General features: G+C 39.5%; 1 protein-coding gene across 15 annotated transcripts in view; it reads left to right on the forward strand.

Moving 5' to 3' along the window:
* The window catches only part of TCF12 (transcription factor 12), a 163,020-nt gene that overhangs the window by 117,074 nt on the left and 21,471 nt on the right, over window positions 1–24,475 (forward strand). For 11 of the 15 annotated variants that reach the window (XM_027644679.1, XM_027644682.1, XM_027644674.1 and 8 more), the window contains 5 exons: window positions 15,124–15,229; window positions 16,368–16,507; window positions 16,832–16,976; window positions 18,486–18,550; window positions 22,733–22,811. In XM_027644679.1, the coding sequence (XP_027500480.1) occupies window positions 15,124–15,229; window positions 16,368–16,507; window positions 16,832–16,976; window positions 18,486–18,550; window positions 22,733–22,811 (535 nt within the window). Of the gene's footprint in view, window positions 1–1,627; window positions 1,684–5,472; window positions 5,600–15,123; window positions 15,230–16,367; window positions 16,508–16,831; window positions 16,977–18,485; window positions 18,551–22,732; window positions 22,812–24,475 lie in introns of those variants that run through there. The other 4 variants (XM_027644685.1, XM_027644686.1, XM_027644687.1 and 1 more) reach the window with 2 other exon arrangements.

Genomic DNA, 24,475 nt, shown 5'->3' on the forward strand with positions numbered 1-24,475 from the left:
CACGTTGTGCCTCGGGGGCCCCCTGCAGGCCGATGGCACAACTGCAGGGAGCGCCGGCCGGGAAAACACGGAATGGGGCCGGGAATTCCCAACTCCTGGGGCTGGGGCTGGGCCGGCAGAGGGACCCCGCAGTCACTTCTCAGCTGTTCGCGTAAATTTGCCTGGCCACGTTGAGTTGAATCTGTAATTCAAGTGGTTTTCTGTGAGTTTCGGTAACAGCCTTGCTAATTACTTTTAAAAATCCTTATAAGGTGTGTACACGTTTTTAGGTTCGGTAGGTTTTTAACACGTTTTGGGGTGATGATTATCTGACTTCTGATAGAATAATTTATTGCCTCAGGATAGTAAACATGTTTGTTTACTTTTAAATGCAGATATGGGTAGTTAAGGCCTTCATATAGAGTCTTTTAAGCCATAAGCACTTTATATTTTCAGCAAATAGAACTTTCTGAATTTGAGCAATATCCTATCAAAGTTGTATCTGAAAGATTTTGAAACAAGTTGTAAAACTTCCTCAGATAAATTATATTGTGTTTGATTCTGAAGAATGTGATACACAGCACTCTTTTCCTCATTTTTTCCATTCTAGGAAAATATTTATGTAATAAGTATCTCCTATAACATTGGATAAATTCAATTTTAACATTGAATAAATTCAATATTATTTGGAAAACTACTGAAACAGAAAGGTCCTAGCTGTAGTTTCCCATACCTGCCATAGGTAACTGGTGGTTTTGCAGCAAAAAAAGGGCCCCAATCAACAATAAAAATCCCAACAAGCATCCCCCAATCCTGTAATATTGCTAGGTAAAAGTAGAGGATAGCAATTAATATCAATTTCATTAGTATTTGCTGTCCATATTCTATCCCTTCAAACTGTTCCTTTTTCTCTGATAATAATAACATGAATGTTAAATATGCAGTTAAAGACAAACCCTTTCCTTTTAAAGGGAAAACCACCAAACTATTTTAGCTCTTGCATAGATGAGTAAATTAATTTGCTTAATGCATCTTCCTTTGGATATTGGCAGGGGAGTTGCCTATCAAATTGAGTCCGCTGGGTTATTTTAAATTGCCTTCCATGCAGTTTGTCTGCTCCATCTCTGCTGAACAGTGTGATCAGTGGTTGGTTAACACAGGAGGATATCCTTCTAGGATTTTAAAATAAATGAACTTTTACTTAACTGATGAATTACATAGAGGACAGTATAATAAGCATTGTGTTTTCCCCTGAAAACAGCCAGGTTTGTTTCTTAAGGCTTGAAATTGTTTCTGTTCTAACAGCTATGTTATGCATCATGTTCAGTGCATCCTTCAGCAATGGTCCCAGCTCTGGCTTTGCTATTATTAATCATCATAAATATTTGGCTTTAAAATAAGTTATATTGAGAGACCTAAGATGTGTAGAATTGTTGGGGTTTTTTTTCTCTGTATTGTTGCTAGACAAGCAGCTCAAAATTACTGTGTATATTTGAGTTAGCAACAGGTTGTTCTGTATCAGTTGGGGCCTGTCTCTTCTATTCAGGTTTCAGTTTTCTTAGAACAGATAAGAACTTAATCACTTGTGAAACTTCTGTTCCTCTGTCAAATGTGGCTGAAATTGATAATCAGTTCCAACCTTGGACAGTGTGGGGAGGAAAGGAGAGACTTCTCGGGCAGTTGCCTTATTTCCAGTGATAGAAGGTTAGTCTAACCCCTAAGAAATTGGTAAGGACAAAAGAACTAGTTTCTCCACCAAAAGCAGGCTTGGGCTCTCACCACATTACTGGTTTTTTTTCAATGAGATTGAAGCCAATTCTCCTCAAGGAGATACTTGATGCTTGGGTTTACACATCACAGTTGCTTTTGTTGGTCAAAAAGGAGCTTTAATTTCTAGTTGCATATAATTTAAAAAAATTTGATGCTTGTTGTGTTAGAATAGACCCATTTAAAATAATAAAACTGTGATAAAAAGCATTAACCTTTCTAAAGCATTTTTCTATATCAGTTTTGTGGAATATGTTTGACAAGAGGATGGCTCTCATCTGTTGAGACAGTTACATAACTGTCTTTCATATGGTATAACATTCAGTCATCTGAGAAATTATGTTTATTTTTTTTATAAATTCAAATGATGAATTGCATATGCTCTATTGTGTATTTGCTTTGTGGCTCTGACAAGTTGAACAAAAATGTATTTCACATAAGTCTGTTTTCAGGGAGAACATGTGGTTCATTCACAAAATCTCTTAGTGTTAAAATCATCTTTGAAAATATTCTCTTACAGGTAGCTTGGTTTATTTTTAGGTCAGTATTTCACTCTGCATCAGCTTTCATAATCTCTTTACATACTTTAGGAACAGGCAGTTTATTGTTTTTGACACACGGTACAGGGTCATGAGTGGAAACAATTCGGGCTACAAAGTGCATGTCAGTTCAGTGCTCCTCTGCTGACGGCATGTCTGTCTGAAATCAAGTTTAAAAAATTGGCCCTGTCTCCAGCTGACTTGTTTTGTCAGGCTGAGTCATAAGATTAACCCTTGACTTGTCACCAAGGAAAAATGGAGTAAACAACTGTAGCCCGTACAGTATCGCTGATCCAGCCATGATTCATTTCACTGTAACATGATTCTCTTAAGAAAACAAATTTCAGAGCAGCTGTTCCTTGGCTTAGATGAGGATTAGAAAAATTGTGACCACAAAACAAAAACTTGCTTTGGACTTCAGGAGCTTTTGGAATAGTTATCTGGTAGTAGTTCCTGCAAATACAGTTACTGGTAACAACATCACATTTTTTTTGAGCAGTCTTTCAAATTCTTCCATTTTAGGTTCATTTTTTATCTATTCTGGTGAAAGAAACTTCTGTGGGTTAAAGTTTGATATGCTGGATGGAATTATGGGCTGATCCTGTAAGGTGAATTGATGTAGCAAATGTCCTGTGAGAAACACTGTTTTCGTACAGAACATGTAGACCAGATACAGTGATAGATTTCAAGTACTGTACACTAAGATTTTATTCCCAGTGTTGTAACTGAGGGTAGGACAAATAATTTCCTTTTGGGTAAAATGCAATTGTTATCCTTTTGATTTGTGGGGAAGTAACTCAGGAGCAAATTCATTTAGTGACTCATTACGGAGGGACCAGTTTGTCTGCAAACAGACGTTTGCAGTGGTGTTACTTAGTTTTATTGATCATATTGTTGCTTTTGTCTTACCCATGTGATGATGAACAAGGCCAATGATTTACTTCTACTGATAAATGTTAATAGTGTTTAGTAAACATTAGTAGTTAATATTACCTATATATTTTTTGTTACATTTGTTCTGTACGAGCATAGGGCTGCTGTATGCAGAGATGGCCCCTCCCAGTGCTGCACAGTCAAGTCAGGGTTTTCTGCTCTCTTTTTTAACACTTTTCCAATTGCTTGTATGCAGGTGGATAATGGTTATTATTTGAGAGGGGGATTGAACATGCTCTTCATCTCTAATACAACTAATTTGAAAATTGGGCCTGTGTGCGTGGAGGTGCAGTAGCAATTACAACTGTGTTGATGATAGTCTTTACTTCAAAGAACTGACTTCAGTTATCCTGGAAGTATTTTTAATGGTTTAAAAGTTTGCATGCTAAAATTATATCATTTTTTAAAGGGTTCTCCTACTTCTTCAAGTGTAAGCTGAAAGAGCCTTTTCCAGTGTCTGGGGTTTTTCCTAAGTTGTACATTAGTCTGAAGTAGTGATTTTAATCTAGTGTGCTACGAGAAGTAGCTCATGCAAAGATCTGAAGATCTTTTAGCATATCTCGTCTGTAGAGTCCTGAACATTAGTGAGAAGCTTTAAGGAATAGCATTGTTAGCTGCAAATCAAAGCTTCTTACGGACTCTCTGGGGACTGAAATGGGTCTTTGTGGTCCCTAGGGAAGAAGGAAGCCGCCAGTCACTCTGCAGGCCTGGCAATTTAATAGTCTGAAGTATAGTGATGTTCTTTTTTGCAGCTGCTGCTGCTACGCCTTTTGTATTGGAGAAGAGTTCAGTTCAGATATCATTAGCTTTGCTGCATAGTTAAATAGTTCTGGATGCGTAGTTTGACTCGCAGTAAAAATGCAAGTGTTCTTCAGCAGATGGAAACTTCAGGATGTATTTGCCAACATACTCTGAGCACAGTAGTCTCCTAATTGACTAGAAGAGTTCAGTGAAAAAGCATTTGAAGTTAGAGATGTGAATATTTTTTTGTCAGTGTGTGTATATCCTGTATATTTATAGACACTACAGTAATTACATCCTGAGATAATGGATGTTATACAGAGATCTTTATCTGATGATAGTATTAGACTGCAGTCAGTTTGTCACCCTTTTGGATCTTTTATGTTCAGAATAAACATGCTTCACTGACACACAAGGTGCTTGACAGAACGAACCAAACTTCTGCAACTCACTTTCTTTCCCTGTAAATGACTGAATTGAACTTTACCCATTTTTGTCCTTATCCTGAAGTATTTTCCTGCTTTTGTAAGGAGGAAGGCAGAGAGAATTCACAGCATTGGCAGTCGACACAGTGAGAGGTGGAGAAACGTGGCTATGCTTTAACCTTTTCTTTCCTGGATTGAAATGAGTAGCTGACTTACCAGAAGCTCAGTTAATAACCAGCTGCGTTCACTTGTAGAAAATAAAAACAGTGTATGCCTCATTAAGAGTTCATGTTAGTTAATGCCACTGCTCATTGAAGAGAGCAAAAAGACCTACCAGCTACTGATAGTGTGCAAATATTGAGGGATCTTTATGCTGGAAGTTGCAGTCTGGTTTTGTGATGTGCCAAAGTTGTTGGGGGGATCCCCTCCATTTCTTGTATGGGCACCTATGCATGCCTTATTCAGACCAAAACGTATCATACAGCATAAAGGGAGTCTGGACTGGTGTTTCTAAGAGAATGCTCGTACTTTGTATATACCCCATCTTAAGGAAGGCTTTTGGATGATTCTATGAAGTGAAAATATTTACACGACATATATTTTTTTAAAGTCAAGCAGCTCTTGTAGATGCTGTCTGTGTCAGGGTCACTCCGTGTCCCAGGCTGCCCTGCCCGGAGGGCCCCGGGAGCGCTGGGTGCTCGGGCTCTCCCCTGGGACTCGCTCCCAGCAGCTCCCCGTGGCTCTGGGAAGCGTTTGCCAAAGTTGGAAGCAACTTCAGGCAGAGCCAGATGGCCGTGTGGCTGGAGCCGCGTCGAGCAGCGCCTGCACGGCCACAAGCGCTCTAATTTAATTAAAACAAAAAGCATTCGATTACCCCGCCCGGGACGTGCCCATGTGCGGGTTCCGCGGTGCGCTGGGTGCGTGTGCCGAGCGCTCGGAGCCCGCGGGCCGGGGCGCGGCCCCTCCCCGGGCCGGGGCCGGGGCGCGGAGCGGGGGCTGCCGCGCCCCCCGCCCGCCCAACCCCCGCGCCGCCCGGAGATGGTTCAGTCCTGCTTTGCATAAGCCGCCTTTGAGCGCTCCATGTGCGCGGGCGGCGGGTGGAGGCCGTGGGGAGCGGGAGGCGGCGCGCTCGGCCCGGCCCGCGCCATGTACTGCGCGTACCCCGTGCCCGGCGTGGGCAGCAGCTCCCTCATGTACTACTACAACGGCAAGACGGTGAGGGGCGGCCGCCTTTGTCCGGGCACACACCGCGGGCTGGCCGCGCTGGGGCGGGAGCTCCCCGGGGGCGCTCGGCGGGGCCGTGCGGGGAAGGGGCCGTGCGGGGAAGGGGCCGTGAGGGGAAGGGGCTGTGCGGGGAACGGGGCTCGGGGCTGCTTTGTGTGCCGGGGGACGGGCGGCGCTGCGAGAACCGCCGAGCCCGGCGAAGTTTGTGTTCCTGCGTGCCCGCGGCTCTTCCTTGGGGTGGGTTGTGTTGGGTTGGTTTATTTATTTTTTTTGGTTTGTTTTAGACGTGTCCCCTCCCCGGGGGCTGCCGAGCAGCCCTTTCCCAACGCTCCGAGCCCGGGCATCGCCCCGGCCGCCGGCGCTGCCCTGCCCGGCGATCGCGGGGGGGAATTCGGAATAAATAATCAAATGTTCCTGCAAACACCAGAGGGGCAAAAAATGCAGAATTTTTCTTCTTCTTCTTCTTTTTTTTTTTTTTTTTAATCTCCACTCTGCGTTTTAACTTTCTGAGAACGGAACGGGGTATATTTCTTTTTCGTGGTTTTTGATAGTTACAATTTTTAAACTTGCAGGACGCACCGGTTCTGATTTTTGTGTGTGTGTGTGTGTTAAAAATTAGCATGTGATGGTACATTTAACACGGTGTTTTTCTTCCAGTCTGTTTATGTTGTATGTGGTTTTGGCTTTCTTCAGTTATAAAAATAGCTTTTAGTAGGAAAAGGAGAGATGCTGATACTGATCTTTTTTTGTGGGTTTTGTTTTGTTTCTTTGCTGCAGGTCCTCCTCCCATGGGCCTGTGTGAGTTTTGCTTTCATTAGTAAACTTTTTTTGCCAAGATTTTTGTTCAATAGTAATTAAATTATGGATCTTTATATTCATTAATGGCACTGTGTATGAGCTTCTTGAATTACAGAAAAGACACTGGAGGAGAGGTTGGGGAATCAGTAAAATCTCTTGGTCTCTATTTCATTTCCTTTGGTATAAATGCCAGCTGTCTTTCAAATATGAAATGATTTTTCTTTCATGTCTGCTCCTAGGCTAAAGCAATCTGTTTGAAGTTTTATGTGAAGATATATATAAGACTTAAGTAAAATTAACTATACAATACCCCTGAAGCAAAGGGAATATAACTTGCATGGAGTTTTGATTTTATTTCTTTCTAGAGCACAGATCACTCTATTACAACATTTCTCTTTGTTCTTGTAGCAGGAAAAAAGGCTTTGATCTTATTAAGTATTTCCAGGCATAGAGTAGATGGAAGTGCTGGTACCGTAGGAGGGCATGGCTTGAAAATTGATAGCATGTGCCTGTTATGGGTCAGAGGTGACCTTTATGAGCTTGAAGAGTTAGTAAATAGATGACAAATCATATGATCATCCTATATCATGTTGCCCAAGGTTTTATTTAATTTTTTTTAAAAAAACATCTTAGTAACTTTTAGCACTTTCTCCCTTAGGAATTCTCTAAGTTTGCCTAAATTACTAATTTAAATATACATAAGGAGGTTCTGTGAAGTTGGGGCTTGGTTTTTGTGTTATAGTTTTTGAAGCACACCTCTTGTTGTGTCTGCCAAATCTTTATAAGAACCTGTCTTCAGTGAGAGAACAGTACATACGCTAATTTTGATGTCTTACTACTTTTACTTGTATTGTTTGATAAGTTAGTAGTTGATAGTATGAACCTCATTGTTCAAGTTGGAGATTTTTATTTAGATCACATTAGATTTTAGATGTTGACATTCCTTGATAACTGCTGATGTATATAAAATCTGATTTATTTACTCACAAAATGAGTGAAAAATCACATGTAGAAAATGTGTGGTTTAAACTTTTTATTGATAATGTTTTGTTCTTTTCATCTTCCTAAATTTGTAAGTGAAAACAAAGCTTAATATGAAGCTAAAAACACAAGTATCTGAGCACTCCAGTAGATGGTTCAGTGTGGTCTGGCACATATATTAAAAGTCTGAAATATCCATCAGAGGTTTTTACCATTAGAAGAGGTTCTATTTTTGTAATTTCTGTATGTTTCAGGAGGGACACATGAAAGTGAAAAGTAATGTTTTAATACAAATCCCTTGCTGAAGAGTAGAATTTTGTTGTTATGTGTAATAGGTGTTATATAAAAAACCCCGTATTCCAAGAATCCTCACCAAATCAAAAAGAAAAAGGATCTTAATCTGTTTCATAGAGAAAACAAAGCACTTGCACTGAACTAGAAGATGTAGCCTGGTTTTTTTTCTTTCTTTTTGTCCTTCACCTGTTGATATATAGAAAATATTCTGTCATGTAGAGTTTTTTTAAAAAAAATAAATTATACTTAAAAACTGTTTCTATCAATTAAGCTTTATCTTCTCTTCCACTCAAGAGCCATGCTACAGACCCCCCCCCCCCAAAAAAAAAAAAAAATCTAAATACCTAATCTCCATTAAAAAGAAAGCTGCAAAAATGTTTAGGTAGAAATAATAGCACAAATGGAAATTGTGCTTTTTGCTTTTCAGTGTTTTTATTTTACTCTTTCTTAAAATCAATGAATAATTAAGCAACCTTCTTCATTTACCGGGGCCTTTTCGTTTAGATTGTAGAAAATGCAGTGGTGCCAAAATAATATTTCAGTAGTAGAAGTTTGATATCATCTTTGTTCTGAAAGAGTAAAATAGACTTGAGTGAGTTCTACTTTTTTCAGTTCACCTACAAGTTTAGAAATAGATTGGTTATTTTCTAAATCTACTGTAGCGTTATTTTAATACAGGTCTTAATAAAGTGCTGTGTCAGTTATCACCAGTATAAATAATTTAAAGAAAAATATTGATTCTGTTTTGGTTTATATCACCTATGACTACTATTTCATATGACAATAAATTTGCGAATATATTCACTTAATTGTTGTGTTCTGTGCGTTGTGTGGGTTGATTTAAAAACCAGTCCGTATATGAGTATTTTTTATTATTGAGTAAATATTTGTTTTTCTCATTATTGGCTGAGATTTTATCGAGGGTGGAGTTACTGCATCTTTTACAGTAGATTTCTACAATGCTTATTTTAAAAAGGGAGGAAAAAGTCAGGGCATACACGTATTTTGCATATGTGTAGTGCTTTGTGATTTGCTTTTTCGTGAACTACCTTATATTGGGATTGTTTTGGAGAAAACACTTTTCTTCTGGACAATTTTGAGAGCGTAAAAGGCTCGTTGTAAACATATTGCTGATGGGCACGTGTGTGTAGATGAACAAATACACACAGGTGTGAGTATCTCTGTATGTCTGGGTATTTTTTAGAGCAGAAAAAGCCCGTCTCGCAGCCGTCCCTGTCAGCGGTACAGAGAGCAAACCACGTTAATAATGCTGCGTGGTGCTCGGGTGACACCCCAGCACGCCTTGCTGGAGCTGTTATGCAATAAATAATGTTCTTAGTCCTCTAACATCCATGTAAAATGTTTTCAGTTTGTAAATTTTGGAGCAACCAGGTGCTCCAAAGAACGATTCAATTTTGCTTTTATTACTGTTGGGCCAGTTAGTACACGGGGAGGAAAGTACAATTAAAGCTCTTCTGTGCCATATGCTGCCCACAGCAACTTAGGCAAGGTCAAAGCTAACATTTGTGAGGCAGGACAAATATAAGATCATCTGGAAAATCTCTAGGGGTACAGGGCTGTGGACATTGAATAAAGAGAGGTAGTAAACACTGGTCAGCTGGATTTTTATTTTTTGTCTGTTCCTCGCCCTTCTCTGTCCCCTCCCCATCCCACTATAAAATGATGAGTTACAATGTACCAGCCCTAGAGAGTTTTCCCTGCTCCACTCCATTGGGTTGAGCTGCCAATCTGCTGAGCAGTGGTCCCCTGCCAGAAGGGTGTCTTGTCTGCAACAAGCTTTATTAATGCTCTCAAGTGAAGGTTATGTCCATTTCCTTGGGCAAATGACAGCAGCTCGAGCTGGGATCAGGTGCTGTGGGGGACAGATCTATATTTCTCCAAATGTGAGCCCCAAAGAGGAACAGCCCCCGTTTGCTCAGTGCCTTTGCTTTCATAATCAGGTGCCTGTCGAAGTCTGGCTGTAGGAATAGAACAGTCTGTGGTGGAGGTACAGAAACAAGAGTGCTCTGAGTTCAGAGGAGAGAGAATCAAATGCAAAAGATGTATCTACCACTGCATCTGCCTGTGATCACTGCTGCTGGTGGGGATTCCTCCCACAGCTAAAACAGCCTTCTGAAATACAGGGAGCAGGTTAAGAAACAGGCAAGAGTGCTTTCAACTTCTCTATTTTTTGTTTCCTGAAAATCTGAATTTAATCAGAAATTTTTGAAGACATAGTTGTATGTGTCCTCTTTTGACAGCGTGGTTTTGAAGAGTGTGAAGAGATTTTGCTTAGCAAATAAAACACAAAAAGGATCTTTCAGCACTATATAAGTTTATATTTCTAATGTTGTTCCTGCTGCTTTACCTTCTTTTTCCTCCCCTCTCTAGCTTACACTACAAATTGAAAAAAAAAATTTAATACAATCAAAAGAACAGACCAGAAGGTTTCTATATACTGATTTTGAGATTTTTGCTAGGTTTGCCTATCATTTTCTAACGTGACTTTAAAGTTGTCATTTCCTGGGGAAGAAGCTAGGAAGTACTGCTGGTAGTGCTATGCAGCATTGCAGTGGGATTCTGCATTTCAAAAATACCCAAATAGGCATGTATAGCATGCCTAAACTGCATAAACATTTATTTAAGATGGAATTCAATTTTGAATTTTATACCATCCTTAAAAACTGTGGTTGGATTTCCAGGGAAGACTCTGTTCTCTTAAAGGAGCATTTTATTGTCCTTCTGGATGGTGAGAAGAGCTTTTTAAATGTATGAACCTTTACACCTGGCGTTGGACACAAAAGTGTGGTTGAGGATATGGTTATACTGAACTTGTATACCAGGGCTCCTCATTTGATCATCTTGCTTAAATATCAGCTGAACAAGGATTTAGGCTGGGTCTTGGGTTTGGTTTGGTTTTTTATGGCAGCTTCTGTCTTGCTGTAAAAGAGGAGTATGGAAAACTCCGTTACCGTTCTTCATTCCTGAAGTTTTAGTATATATGGTTTTGTCAGAAATACAGTAAACATGAAAACAAGTTTCCTTTTCCTAGAGTTGCCTTTCAGCAAAATTAACTTTTGCTACCAAACCTGTAGATAATACCCTGTAAAATTTTGCCACATGTACAAATCATTCATCAGTGCACACTTGCTTAGTGCATGACTGATGCTGATGGAATGTAGATAGGCTACTTAGCAGAGTTTACAGGCTACAGAATAGGTTATTCATCTTTACTGGTTTCAAAAAATTCTCTGTCTCAAACAGCTTGAGAAATATTTTCCTGAACTTCCAAGAATTGCTAATAACTGGGCTTAAATGAGTAACATTCATAATTTCATAAACATCATGTGTGATGGGAGCCTTGGTCTTGAGATTGCAGGAACTCATCGGAAGTAAGTTTAGTTGCTTCACTGCTATTTTTTTAATCTGCTTTTAACATTAATATTAAACATTGATAAATATTTAAGAATTTGAAACTTATTACAGGAAAATTGCCTGAGAGGATGGATGCCAACAGGAGGACTCCAAGTGTTACATTTGTTAAATGCATTTATAGAATGCAACTTGGAAGTTTTACTTAGCATAAAATTTGGTAAACCCAGATCTTCAAATTAATGTTGATGTTATTGGCACTGCTATTAGTAAACAGAAGCACACTGTGTAATACTTTGAAATCTTCTAGATACATTAGGTCCATGTAACTTTTCCAGTAGTGTTCATTACCTGTGGTAATCACCAGGGCAGATTTCAGGATGATGCTTTTGTTTTGCTTAAACCTGATGTCGTACAGCTGATGTCTTCTCAGCTCTGGTCTGAAGTCAATCCCCATCACTACCCCTCAAAAAGAAATTCTGCTTGTCATCCTCCTGCCTTTCCCACTGGAGAAACATAAACCAGTTCAGGGTGCAGGAGAGACTGATGTGGGTCTCTGACTTGATTCCTCAGCAACTCGTTTGTCCTGCTTCCCTCAGCGGAGGCCATCCACCCTTCGGGAGCACTGCAGTGTTAGGATTGATGTAGATATTAGCACAGCTCCAAAAAAGTCGAGTCCATGACTTGATAAGTCATGTGAAAAACTGGTTTTGGCTTGAGTTTATCAGAAGGGAATTTCCCATTCATAACCGGGGAGTGTTTTGCTTGTCAGCCTGGAGACACTTTCGATGCCTTTGGGCGCAGTGTGTTAGAGGGGGTTATAAGATGGGCTCCTCTTCTACCTGCTAGAGACAGCCCTCTCCAAGGAGACTCTGCAAACAGGCTGACCTTTTAACAGTATTCCCTGTCTAAGTGGGAATGTCAGCCAGGAAAAACTGGTTTGATGCCTCCTGGATGTCAGTGTTATCAGTTTAATAGCTAAAAGAGGCCGTCTTGAGCAGCCACGTCATATTTATAACTGCCTTACTCAGCTGTTGCAGAAGAGAAAACCCTTTAAGTAGGATGCAGACCACACCAGCCTCCTGTGGGCCAGCAGCCACAGGGGCTGTGTTTGCCTGGATAGGGGTCCCAGTGCATGTGGGGCGTTCAGAGTGAACAAACCAGTTGCCCGATGCATCGCTTCCCAACTTGAAAATAACGTTTCATCTTTTTTCATTTGTCAACTTTCTTATTTTGGACTTTGCATTCGTGGCGTTGGGGTTAATTTTAGTAAAATTTCTCCTTTGCTTTTAAATCTTGTTTGTAGTAACACAACATAAAAATTATGATTAGGTCATTAACCAGAAAAAACCTGGCGCTCATCTGCAGGTGATCAGATGACATCAGAGGCCTGGTTTTAATTTGTGGGTAGTTCTGATTGTAACTAAAAGAGACTCGCTCCTTTTGTGGAATTGGCTGGCTATTTCCCCACATCTGGAGTTAATGAAGTCTTTGAGACCACATCAGTTGTGTTTTGCCGCAAGAACCCTTTGATCTGAAAAATCTAGACTGGCACAAGTGCAGCTTCATAACATTGCAGCTATGTTTTTGCAAGCTATAGTTAAGATAGCAAAACAAGCAGAAACTATATGAAGTTATGTGTCTGTGCTAGGACTTTCATGTAGCTGTTTGGAAGGGGCTCTTTTACGTTTATATAATTCGTAACATTTTTATTATGTTAATGGCTTGTACGTTGTATCTGTAGATGATATATTTGCAGGAGTTTTTGAGTTTAATCCCCTTTTTGAGATAGTGTTTAATCGGTTTTTATAAATCGCCCAATTATGTAAAATGTTAACATTTCAGTCTGAAGCTTTTATTTACAAATCTCATTGATAACGTTGCAGTTTAAGAGAAGTATAATTCGTCATTGTAGGTGCCTTGGCATTAATCAGAACATCTCCATGGCGGTGCTAAGTGTCATAAAGCTTTGTTTCCACTGCTGTCCTGTGACAGTGATAGATTATCCATCAGCTATAGCATATGCTGTGTTATTCTGCACAACAGAGAACTTGTAAATTAGGCCCAGTTTTGCCTAATATGTTTGCAGTCTTAGGAGTGCAAGTATTTACAATTTGACAGAGTGACATTTCTGTTAAAATATGTCTCGGGCATGGAATATACGTGCATTCATCATATAGAGTAAATACATATGTACTGCGAACATTGCTCAGAACGTATTGTCATTCTGTCACTCAGGCCTGGTAAGCATCTCTATTTCACAGTTACTCCACAAACTGGAAAAGTTCGAGTAAAATAACTGAACAAAAGCTTTCCGAAAAGCTTTCTTCCCTAAACATTTTTTCGTTCGTTTTGACGAAGAAATAACGTTTAACGAGCGCACGACTGAAAGCTGCGAGCTTTGCACTCGACTCCTGCCCAGCTGTGCCTTTACCTGCCGCCGCTGTCACTGCGGGCTCGCCCCGGCAGCTGTGCCCTGGCTCAGTGCCCTGTGCCCTTGTCCCGATTCCATCGTGCCGACTGGGGGACACTTTGCCTGAACTGTGTGTGTGTAAAGCGAGCCGAGAGCGCGGTGCCCGGTGCCGGGGATGTGAGGGCGCGCTGGCTGCGGGCACATGCCCGGCCATTTGTTCCGTCGACAGCAGGCTGGAAAAGCGCTTGGGAGCGGGGAGGAGGGGGATTGGTATGCAAATGGGGCAGGCCTTGCCCACTTCACTTTCTGAATATCCCTATCAGAATAGTCACCCTCCGGGAGGACAATGGGTCTTTTTTAGGGAACTTAGGCTTTTTTGTTGGCCGGCTTGGTTTTCTTGGCCCTTCTCTTGCTTGGTAAACAACATCCCCGAAAGACAAGGGAGGGATGTGAATGCCCGGCAAACATGCGTGTGCCTGGATGTGCATAGGAAGGGATCAAAATATTCCCTCTTGAATTTTGGGGCCTAGTGCACTTTGCAAGTTGCATTATATAAGCTTTAAGGTTTTAAAATTGTTCTTCATATATGCATTTATGAAGTCATGTGTTTAGCAAGTAAAATAGTTAAAAATAAAAATACCACATTTTTTACTTCATAGCAAAGAGATGCTCCAGTTTCAATGTTTATATATTTATATTCTTTGCTGCTATTTATGTTAAACTGAATTTAAAAAAAAAACAGTTTATCTTTTAATACACACTAATCATTGCAATATTCAGTATATTGACCAAAATACTGGTATTAAGAAGGAGCATAGATTAGAACAACTGACTATGGGTAGAATCCTTGACTCTGTGAATGTTGGCTTTGCTAGTTTTATTATTCCTTATATACTTATTCCTGAATATACTTTATATTTCTTAAAGTTGCTGCAGTGAAACACTTCTAATCGTTGTGCTTACTTGGCATCTTACAGTTTTTAACTTGAAAAGAAAATTCATTGTTTTCAAGTTGAGAATGGCCATTCCACTGTGGTGTTACATGGAAAAAACAATGATGCTGCTTTTCTTTAATGCCAGGCCAGTGTGAAAATTATGTGCTCCATGTTGCAGTTCTGAGATTATTCCTCAGCATTTGCATGCATATATTTCTGATGACCATCCAAGGGTGTGCAAGCTTCTGAATGGGTGATACAATGGTTGCATTAAAACCTCTCCATTTGTCACTGGATGTTTTTTTTTTCTTTCTGATTGTTGGGATGCCAGCTAATTAAATATTCAAACAGGCATACAGTTGTTTTAAAATAAAATTTGTTTTGGGCCCAGTTGTTTTATCTTGCTTTTTTTATCTCGAGCAACAAGTCTGTGCGAGTCGTGCACTTAGAAAGCAAAATCAGCATTCAGCTTTTATCAGGCCACCTGGCTGAGTTGGCACACCAGAAAGTGTGTTGTTAGGATCATTCTACTGTAGTTCCTCTGTACTGTGGCAACTTGCTAAAAAGCAAATAAAACAAGGGCAACAAATGCTGTGGCTTGCTACACTGTTCTTTTTTTATTTGTGCTTTCTATCTGTGTCTGTGTGCTGTTATGGGTTTTTTTTTTTAGTGCACGACACCCAGTTATTACTAACGTGCTTTTATTGCTCTCCAATATTTAGGTGTATGCACCATCCCCGAGTTCTGATGATTTCAACAGAGAATCTCCAAGTTACCCATCTCCTAAGCCACCAAGCAGTATGTTTGCTAGCACTTTCTTTATGCAAGGTGGGTAAAATGACTTTAGATATATGGGTAGATGTCTCTTGTCCTTTAGGCAGAACTTTGCAGTCACTGTTCTGCTGAGTGAATGAAGATGTGTAAAGGGAACATATTGTGCTAGAGCCTGTGAATGAGTTTTATATACTTTTAAAACAGTTAGATGAAGGGAACTGTCTGTTGATGTAAAGTTTTTCTCATGACATTAATTGCTGACAGAAATTTAAGGGGATTATAGAGCAGGCCAGATGGACAGAATTCCCATCCTTTGATTTGTAGGGCCTTCAGAGCAGCGCACTGGAGTGATAGAGAAAAATGAGGTGGGGGCTTCTTGACTGTTCTGGAATTGGACTGTACAATATCAGCTAACAGTCTTAAGTTCTCAAAAGCTTGTATATCCAGCATGACAGAAAAAAGGGAGTTGCACTGAACAAAACAAGAGCAGAATCCATTTCCTCAGCCTCACGTCACACAGTCAGCTCGTGCTGCAGCCTGAGGAGGGTTTGGAGCACACTGAAAGCTCAGTTCTCAGTGCGGGAATTCACAGAGCACTTCAGTGGGTGCTGCAGAGGGGAAACTGCACTCACACACAGGCTTATGTAATGTAGTCATTTCAGTTACTTAAATCTGCTAGCATGGAATGTTTTTATATTTTTGTGGTGCTAATTTATTTTAGACTATAAATTGCTTGTTTTAGGTAAATAGATGTTTTGCTCTGAATGTTTATGATGAGTTCTGTTGAGCCAAACTTCTTATCCCTCCACCTCATTTTTTATTATTTCTTTCAGTCCGGAATTTTTATCAACCCTCTTGATTTAAATCTGGCCTTACTGAAGGTCTGTGTAATTAGCAGAAGTGCTTGGTATTTTCTCAGCTGTGGTTGGATTATATTTCAGCTATAAAACCTCTGTTGGTTTTTTGTTGTGTGTTTTTTTTTTTTAATAAATATAGCAACAGTGGTGATGGCATGAAAATAGAAGTTACAGTGTAAACTGGTCACGATTTCCCTGCTGATGTTAGTCTCAGTAGCTGAATACTGTATTTGTTTAAAATAATTTTGTAAAGGAAAAGAAAAATCAGTGCTCTTCTTCATTAAATGTATTTTTCCTGTTTTTCTTTTTTTAATTAAAAAATATTTTAAAAAAAGATGGGACCCACAATTCTTCTGACCTCTGGAGTTCATCCAATGGCATGAGCCAGCCTGGCTACGGTGGGATGCTGGGAGGCTCCTCTTCCCACATGTCCCAGTCCGGCAGTTACGGCAGCCTGCACACACATGACCGTCTGGTAAGATACACAGCACGGATTAATCTGTTTAGACTTGTGTATGGAGATCTGACTTACAAGAATTAACTTCTTGTTTGCTGCTCTTGTGTGTCACTTAAAAGCCCAGTCGTTGGAAATCTCGAACTTCGTGTATTAGATTTATGTCCTTTTAGTTATGTCCGTTGTATAAATAAAAATCTGTGGCTGTGTAGTGGTCTGTTCAGAGGATGGATGAGTCCCTTCCTTCTGTAATAAAGAAGTGGGTGTTGTATATTTGGTATGTTAAAATATCAACATTTATTTAAGGACTACTTAATGTCTTATCCCTGTTTCTCTTCTTTCCAGAGCTATCCCCCACATTCAGTCTCACCTACAGATATAAATGCCAGTCTTCCTCCAATGTCCAGCTTCCACCGTGGCAGTACCAGCAGTTCACCTTATGTAGCTGCCTCACACACTCCACCTGTCAATGGATCAGATAATATTCTGGGTAAAATGTTCTTCCTGTCTTTTTTTTTTTTTCTTTTCATTTTACAAGACAATGAAATTTAGGGCTCCATGACGCACAAAATTAGTGAGGTTTAAGTTATGGCCTGCTTGTAGATCAGGGGAGACTCACCACTGTGATGTTTCTGTCCTCAGGATGGCCGAGATCAGGCAAACCATTTCTCAGTCAGCTTAAGACTTACTGGTTTCCTTGCTTTCCCAGGCAATCCTATGCTCAGGTGTTGCATCCATCTGACCTAACAGCAGTTCTCCTTCTGTAGTTCAGTGCATGCACGTGTCCATTTAGGTAGTGCTGGTGTTAAAGGTTTCAGAGCTGCTGTGTCACCAAAGCACTGCCAGAGAAAGGCAGGAAGGCTGTTCCTTTGGGGAGCTCGATAAAGTGCATCGTAAATTCCTCTCTTAACTGTTTTAGAGATTACTGAGCAGCCAGGATGGTGACTGGTTTAGTCTCCTCTGTGCTCACCTAGGGAGCATGAAATACAAGCTGATCAGCTGTGCCTTGCACATAGTTGCACCTTTTAAGATACTACTGTAAAAATCAAATGTCGTGGATGCCCCTTATTGTTTTGATATGGTTTGCACTTAGGGGGACTATACTGGCTTTGATTTGGGAACATGTTTTACACTAAGATCTTCAAACAGAACCCAGTTAATGAATCTGCATGGGAAATTCAGGCTGGAAAATCCAAGTTTGCCACAAAGTTGCAACAGCAAGCGTTGCGTTGCTTGGATTTCTGACGTGAATTGCTTACATTCATGTTAAATACATTTTTTTTTTGGCTTTAGAAGTTGATAATTGGAGAAAGAGGGTTTGCTTTTAACGGATCTGTCTTCTACAGCAGAGCAGATATTTCGGAGGATTCAGTTCCTCTCTGTGTTTCCAATTGGCAGGGCTTCAGACTTCCTCTTGGCTTAATGGTGTGTGGAGCAAAAGGGCACGCAAAGCTGCTGACATGCAACTAAGAGCAGGGATGACAGAAAGCGTGGTGGATAAGAGCTTTTCAGGGACATTTTAAAATAAAGATGAGAGTACAACACTGGGAATTAGAGCAGGGGGAGCAGGGAGGCGCACAAGGAACTATTCTGTGAATTTGGCTTTAAGAATTAAACATGCAGCACTTTAGTGATAACAGTTTAGAAATAAGCTGCAATAATGTAATTTTCTGATTTTGATTTTTCTTTTCACATTTCATTAAAATTAGACTGTGGTCCTAGAAAATAATTTGTCTTTTTTTTAACTGCTTTCACTTGTTGGTTCTTAAGTTATCACGGTGATACTGTGTTTGACTTTAAAGAGGAGAGCATCTAAATGTAAATCTAATTGTTTTAATTAAATTTTTAAGTCTAATGAGAACTGATTCTATTGACACTGACTTCCTCAGAAAATCCATTTAAAAAGTGGTTGCTTAACTCTATGTGATGAATAAAATAATAAAAGTAAATAAAATTTCAACTTTAAAAATAAGTGTTGGGTTTGCTTTCCACATTACAGGAAACAGAGGAAATGGTGCTGGAAGCTCACAGACAGGTGATGCACTTGGAAAGGCATTGGCATCTGTAAGTAGCAGTTAGAACATTCAGATCTGAAACACATATTTAGGTCACTGCATCCATTGTTTATGTGTCACTGATTTTATAATATCAAATCAGGAGTTTTCATGTATGAACTTAAAATAATGTACTATGATACAATTTCATATACTAGAAAAATGCCTTTTTAAAAGCAAGTGAAAAATGCATTAATTTGTAGAAGAGTCACTCAGACTTCCTTTTTCTTCAGGTGATCAAAAAATTTAGGGCAGATACAGTTTAAAAAGTTGGTTAGACAAAGTAAAAGATAATCATAAAAAGTTAAGGGATTTATTTTTAATTTTTTTCTGTACTGTTCTATTTAAAGCCAAATATTTTTAATGTTACTCTTAGAGCAGTTCCTGCCTCAAGGTTTAAAATGTTTTCTTAGTGGCCTTATAAAACTGAGAGGTTTTGAATGGTCTGTTGTATAGCTGTATTTTATGGAACAGCCTTTAAAATGTTGTATATGCATAAATTTAAACTCTTTAACTCTTGTTGGAATAATTTGAAACATGGCAAATATCTTCAGTCTGCTGTAAGCTCTGTTTCCATATGCATGCATACAGCAATTATTTTTTCATTAATACAATCAGATGTACTTTTTAGAAAAGAGTAGCAGAAATTTCAAGGTTGGGAATGGTGGCTGGGGAAGCACTTTTTTTATTTCCTGTATGGAGGAAAGAGGGAGACTAGGTCTGATATAAAGGGTAGAAATGACTACTTTGCAGCCCTGAATGACCATTCCTGCGTTGGGTTCTGCATCCCTCACCTCATACCAGTGAATGCAAATGTGCATTTCCATGCAGCTCCTGTTACCTTTGCATCCCTCAGAGGGTCATATGTTAGAAGATTACCAGATCTGATAATGTCTGTAATGTCCATACTGGGGAGGAGAACTCTGACCTGCCGGCTTTGAGGAGAAAAACGTCCCTGTTGCTTTTGGGGATTCAGCAAGTAGATAACAATTCTGGAGTCCAGAGGGCAGTTAACACTCTCTTGTTGTCTGTTTGAGACCTGTCAGAAAAGAACAGGGATCGTTTTGACTCCTAGAAATAGCAGTGCTTACATACTCCAGGCTGTTCGTTTCTCTGCAGATGTATTTGGGTGTCTGCTGTTCTGCAACCGGAACAAAATTTTGTTGTAAGTCTGACGCGCTGGCCAGTTAGACCTGCAGGACTTCGTGACATTTTCCACTGCTTTCCTTTTCTAAGTGGTTTTCTCGTCCCTTCAGGTATTTTTGCCCAAGTCACTAGCTGAGAAAGCCAGGCTGATGTTTTGAGGAAAAACTCTAAATATATTGCGAGTGGAAGTCAGGGCAGAAATGTTTAATCTAACTGGTGGGTGGGCCCTGGTTGTCATAGAAACTTGTTTCTGTCATCCCGTGTTGTTGCTTGGCAGGAGCAGCCAGGTCATTCCATAAATCATTTCTGTCATAGCTGATGGTGATGCATTCCATCTGCTCTATCAGTGCATGCCATAGTCTGCACACTTCAAATCCCTCGCCTCATCCATCTGCTTCCCCCGCACCACGCGCACCCCGCACACTCCTCGGGCTCGTTCAGCGGGGAGCACAGCTCGGGGCTGTGCAGAGGAGGGAGGTGGTCTCTCCTGCAGGTGAAGCTGGCACACATGAATCCTGATGGCTAGTAAATCAAGAATATTCTTCTGTTTGAACAAAGTTTTGTTTAAATGCTGCAATTGTCTTGCCTTTCCTTTCCCCCCTCTTAAGATGACACTCTGTTCCTTTCTGGTGGGATTTTAAATGCTGCCACTGCAACTGTTGAGAGGAATTTCTAGTTCTAAAATTCTGTTGATGTACATCTGACAATAGGCCTTTCATGTGCGAAACATCAGAGGATACGACATTTGTTCTTCAGTTTAGGTATTAAAGACCATACAGAATAGTATGTGATTAAACATGTAAGGCCAGATAATACATTTGCAAAGGTTCTTTTATTTTAGGTTTAAGCCTGGATAATTGTGGTCTTAATCTCAGGGTAGGCAAGAAAGAGAATTGTACATGAAAGTATTTACACAAAGTTCCCAAAGCCCTGTGGATTATGCATTAGTTTGGATAATGAACTAGTATAGATAGAAAGAAAAGAAAATCTGGGTATTCGTGCCATTTCTAATGTGTTTCCCTGAACATTTGCCAAACAATAACCCTTTAAGATTGTGCCCATGGAGGGTTATATGGCAGGAGAAACATCTGGTTTATTTCATTGCCTAATGCCAAATCAAAACACTTGGTCTTTAATTTAGAGGAGATCAAACAGGAGGACTGTTTAACTTTGTTGATTATATCAGACCTCTTTGTGATAACTTATGTTTTGATTCCTACCTCAGCACTGGGGTAAAGGCCTTTGTACCCTCGCGGTAGTTAAATAGCCACTGGTCCCTTCACAAAAGAAAAGAAAATGTAGGGAAGTTGACTTCTAAAAGTAATTCATGAATTAAGTTTCTTTGTTGCTTTAGACTCAATAACATTAACATAACAAAGCCTAACTGAAATGTACACTGTAGTGTTTAAAAAATTGGACTAACAGCTCTGAGGTTTGGCTCTGCAGGCTCTCAATTGTGCAGCTTTTGTCTAAGAGCCTTTTCATTAGACCCTGGCATATTGGCACCCCGCTGATTGGAATGGACCATGACTGATAGGAGGAGGAGTCTCATTTGTTGCAGTAAAATGAGTCATGTTACCGTTTAAGCCTGGCAGAAGGTGTCAGGGTTGTTCATCATTGGTCATTTAACAGCACAGCGGCCAGGGGCTGCATGAGAATGAATTCTGACCCTTGTTTTAGTCGTGGCTTTGCTAGACTAGAGATTTTCCCTCTTAAAAAGTACAACAAAATAAAACTGGCAGGTAGAGTGGTGGAAAACAAGCAGTTTGCTTTGAAACTTCATGGCCTTTCTTTGATGTTATTTTAATTTTCTGTATCTTATCTGTCCGGGACTCTCTACAGTTCTTATACTGACACCCAAGACTTATTTTTATACTGATGTACAATGCATGAATTTCCTCCAGTAGTCTGAGGTAGTTTGTTCTTCTAAATATATTTTCTTTCTAGCATGTATGAAAAGGAGGAGGCATTTCAATTAGGGAACTGATGGTCTTTTCTAATGGAAAAGTACGATAGACCAGGAAGGAGCATGTGGTCTATCGAGTCCTGGTTTTGTCAGTTCAAAAAATACAATATGGAACTTAATGAAGTCCCAGTTTATTGTCAGCTAAATGCTGAAATGTCATATTGTCTGTGTGAAGAGACATCAACCACACTGCCAGTGAAGATTTTTTTGACTGCCATCTGATGACTAACAAATCCCGGTCTCTGCTCAAGTAAAACAGGTTTGAACCGATGACCTATAAAAATATGTTCTGAAGCCCACAGTCAGCCTCTAAATCTATTCAATTCCCTTCATAAAATGAATTTTCTCAGGGTCTTGGAATTTTAATTTTTGATTAAAGCTTTTAAGCATTATGTCTTTTGCGTTTATCAATAGTTTTTAATTTCATTAATAGCAGGGAAAGAATTGTTGTAAGTTGAAGGTTAGTATCTCAAGGGGCCAACTGATACAGAAATAAGAGAGAAACGTTACAATACATGTAGCATGCTGCAATACATTGCAAGAGGAACAGAATTTCAGGTGGTTTTTTGTTTGGTGGGTACCAATAATAAGAACTTGAATGGTTTCTTGATATTTTCTCTTGTAAAAGATTAATTTTTAGAATATAACATGTGTTGACTGCTAAAATCTTTTCTCTCTCTAAAGTTTAGGAAGTCATTATTCATTGGCATTTTCCTGAAGGTTTGTTTGATATAATTAATTATCTGTGTACTGTGAACTCTTACTTATATCATTCCCCTTCAGTGACAGAAAGGCTATAATTTCTGCTGCTGTTGAATTAGAAGGAAGGTCACTTATACTTGTGTCCCTATCAAATACAGGCTGTGCTTATTTGGACAGCTGCTTGAAAATGAAAGTTCTCTGGACAGTTTTAGAACCTTGAGTGTAATAAAGCAGAGCTGTGATTGAAGGATCAAACTGGGTTTTTTGTTGATCCAGAAGCGAGAGTGACAATTAAAGCATGAAAAGGAATCCTAAAAGTGCTTCTCCCCCCTATATTATAACATATACTGATATACAATCTCTTTTGTCTGTTGTCAGATTTATTCTCCTGATCATACCAGCAGTAGTTTTCCATCAAATCCATCAACACCAGTTGGATCACCATCACCTCTTACAGGTACAGACCAGTCATTTGTCAATAACTTGTTTGTTGTTTTGCAAACATCCTGTTTGGAATCACAGTGAAATCAGCTGCCTTGCATAATTCTTGTATATTTTGTTTATTTTTCCATTGTACTAAACTGAGATTTATAAATCCAGATTCTGAAATGTATTTTGTTATGGGCGTTCACTTAAATCCTGGCGACTGGCTTTGAAAATTAGCATCTTAAAATAATGTTTGAAAGCATTGACTGACCATATACTATCACAACTGTAAAGATATCTGTGCAGATCTGCACCATTTGAGAGGAATAAGAGTGATTTGATTGGGTTGTTTTTCTTTTTTAAAGCTATATGTTAAAACTCTGCAGCAGCTCTCGGTGACAAACACAGCAGATGTGTGTTCCCTCTAATGAAAATATAGTAGGCTATGAGACTATCCAATTTTTCCACAAGATAGCTTTTCATTCATATCTTTCATGAATGCTTTCATTCTATGGGAGAAGAATTTCTGGCATTTTTCAAAATAAATGCCCTGTGTTGCAGCCACCTCTGTCACCTGTGCTTTGTGTGTTTGCAGAGCGAATGTGGGAAGAAGCATTCCAGTGTGGAGATGAACTGTGGGCAGCTGCCTACAGCTATTAGTGGGTAGTGCAGCTTTCACAGACACTGTGGCCTCAGCTGTCTAGTAAAAGTTGAACAGCTGTTCTCCATATAGAGAGGGCTGTGAAAGCTCCATTGACTTAAATTTGTTGTTTAACAAAGAACTAGAATTACAAGCAAGATGATGTAACTTTAACCCTGTTCTTTCCTACAGTGCAATTTGTTAAATTATTTAATGTGTATACAACAGTCTGTTTCCCCATTCTCTGCTGTTTAATATATCCCTGCAGGCTTCTGGCCATTGGTCACCTCTATGCAAGGGTGTTTTGCTTTTTATAAAACAATAACATTAACTTAAAGAGAAGAGGGTACAGAATGAGCTTAGCTGAACACTTCTGTAATTTAGGTGAATAAATTAGTAGAGGTATTACATGCAAAATGCAGTCATAATCATATGGATGGGAATATGGATATCTATATATGCATTGTCATTCAAAAGTTTAATCATTCATACTTCACTCCTGTTTAATGGACACTGTTGTGGTTTTCTGTGGACATAATGGATTAATGAATATCTGACATGGCTTACCTGAGCAGCTGCTTTGGGCATTTCTTTTCTACTACTGAATAATCCACGTTGAATTGAGTAATGATGGGATTAATGGGATTTTTGATTTAGTGATTACAGTTGACAAAAAATGTTTTGCCTATTCTGTTGTACTGAAAAGGCAGATCAGACCAGAAAATTATTATTATTTTCTTTTTAACATCAAAGCAAATACTGAAAATATTTTATGGCTGGAAGAAATAAGTTCTGACATTTAAAAGTATTTAAAATTTTAAAGATCCCAAAGAGGGTTTTTTCCAAGAGTTCCCTGATTAGATACCACACCTCATTTTGTAAGCATGAAAGCACTAGCTAATTTCTGGGTTTAGAATACAAATTTGAGGTCCCTAAAATTAGTGTTTTCCCTTTACTGTTTTTACCTTTGCCTGGTGCAACCTGTATCAAATGTAAAACTCTCCAAAGTTCACACTTTGATTTGTGTTCCTTATTCTGGATTCTGATGGCTAAGA

Source organism: Corapipo altera, unplaced genomic scaffold (assembly GCF_003945725.1).
Source record: "Corapipo altera isolate COAL_440 unplaced genomic scaffold, ASM394572v1 50, whole genome shotgun sequence".
NCBI lineage: Eukaryota > Metazoa > Chordata > Aves > Passeriformes > Pipridae > Corapipo > Corapipo altera.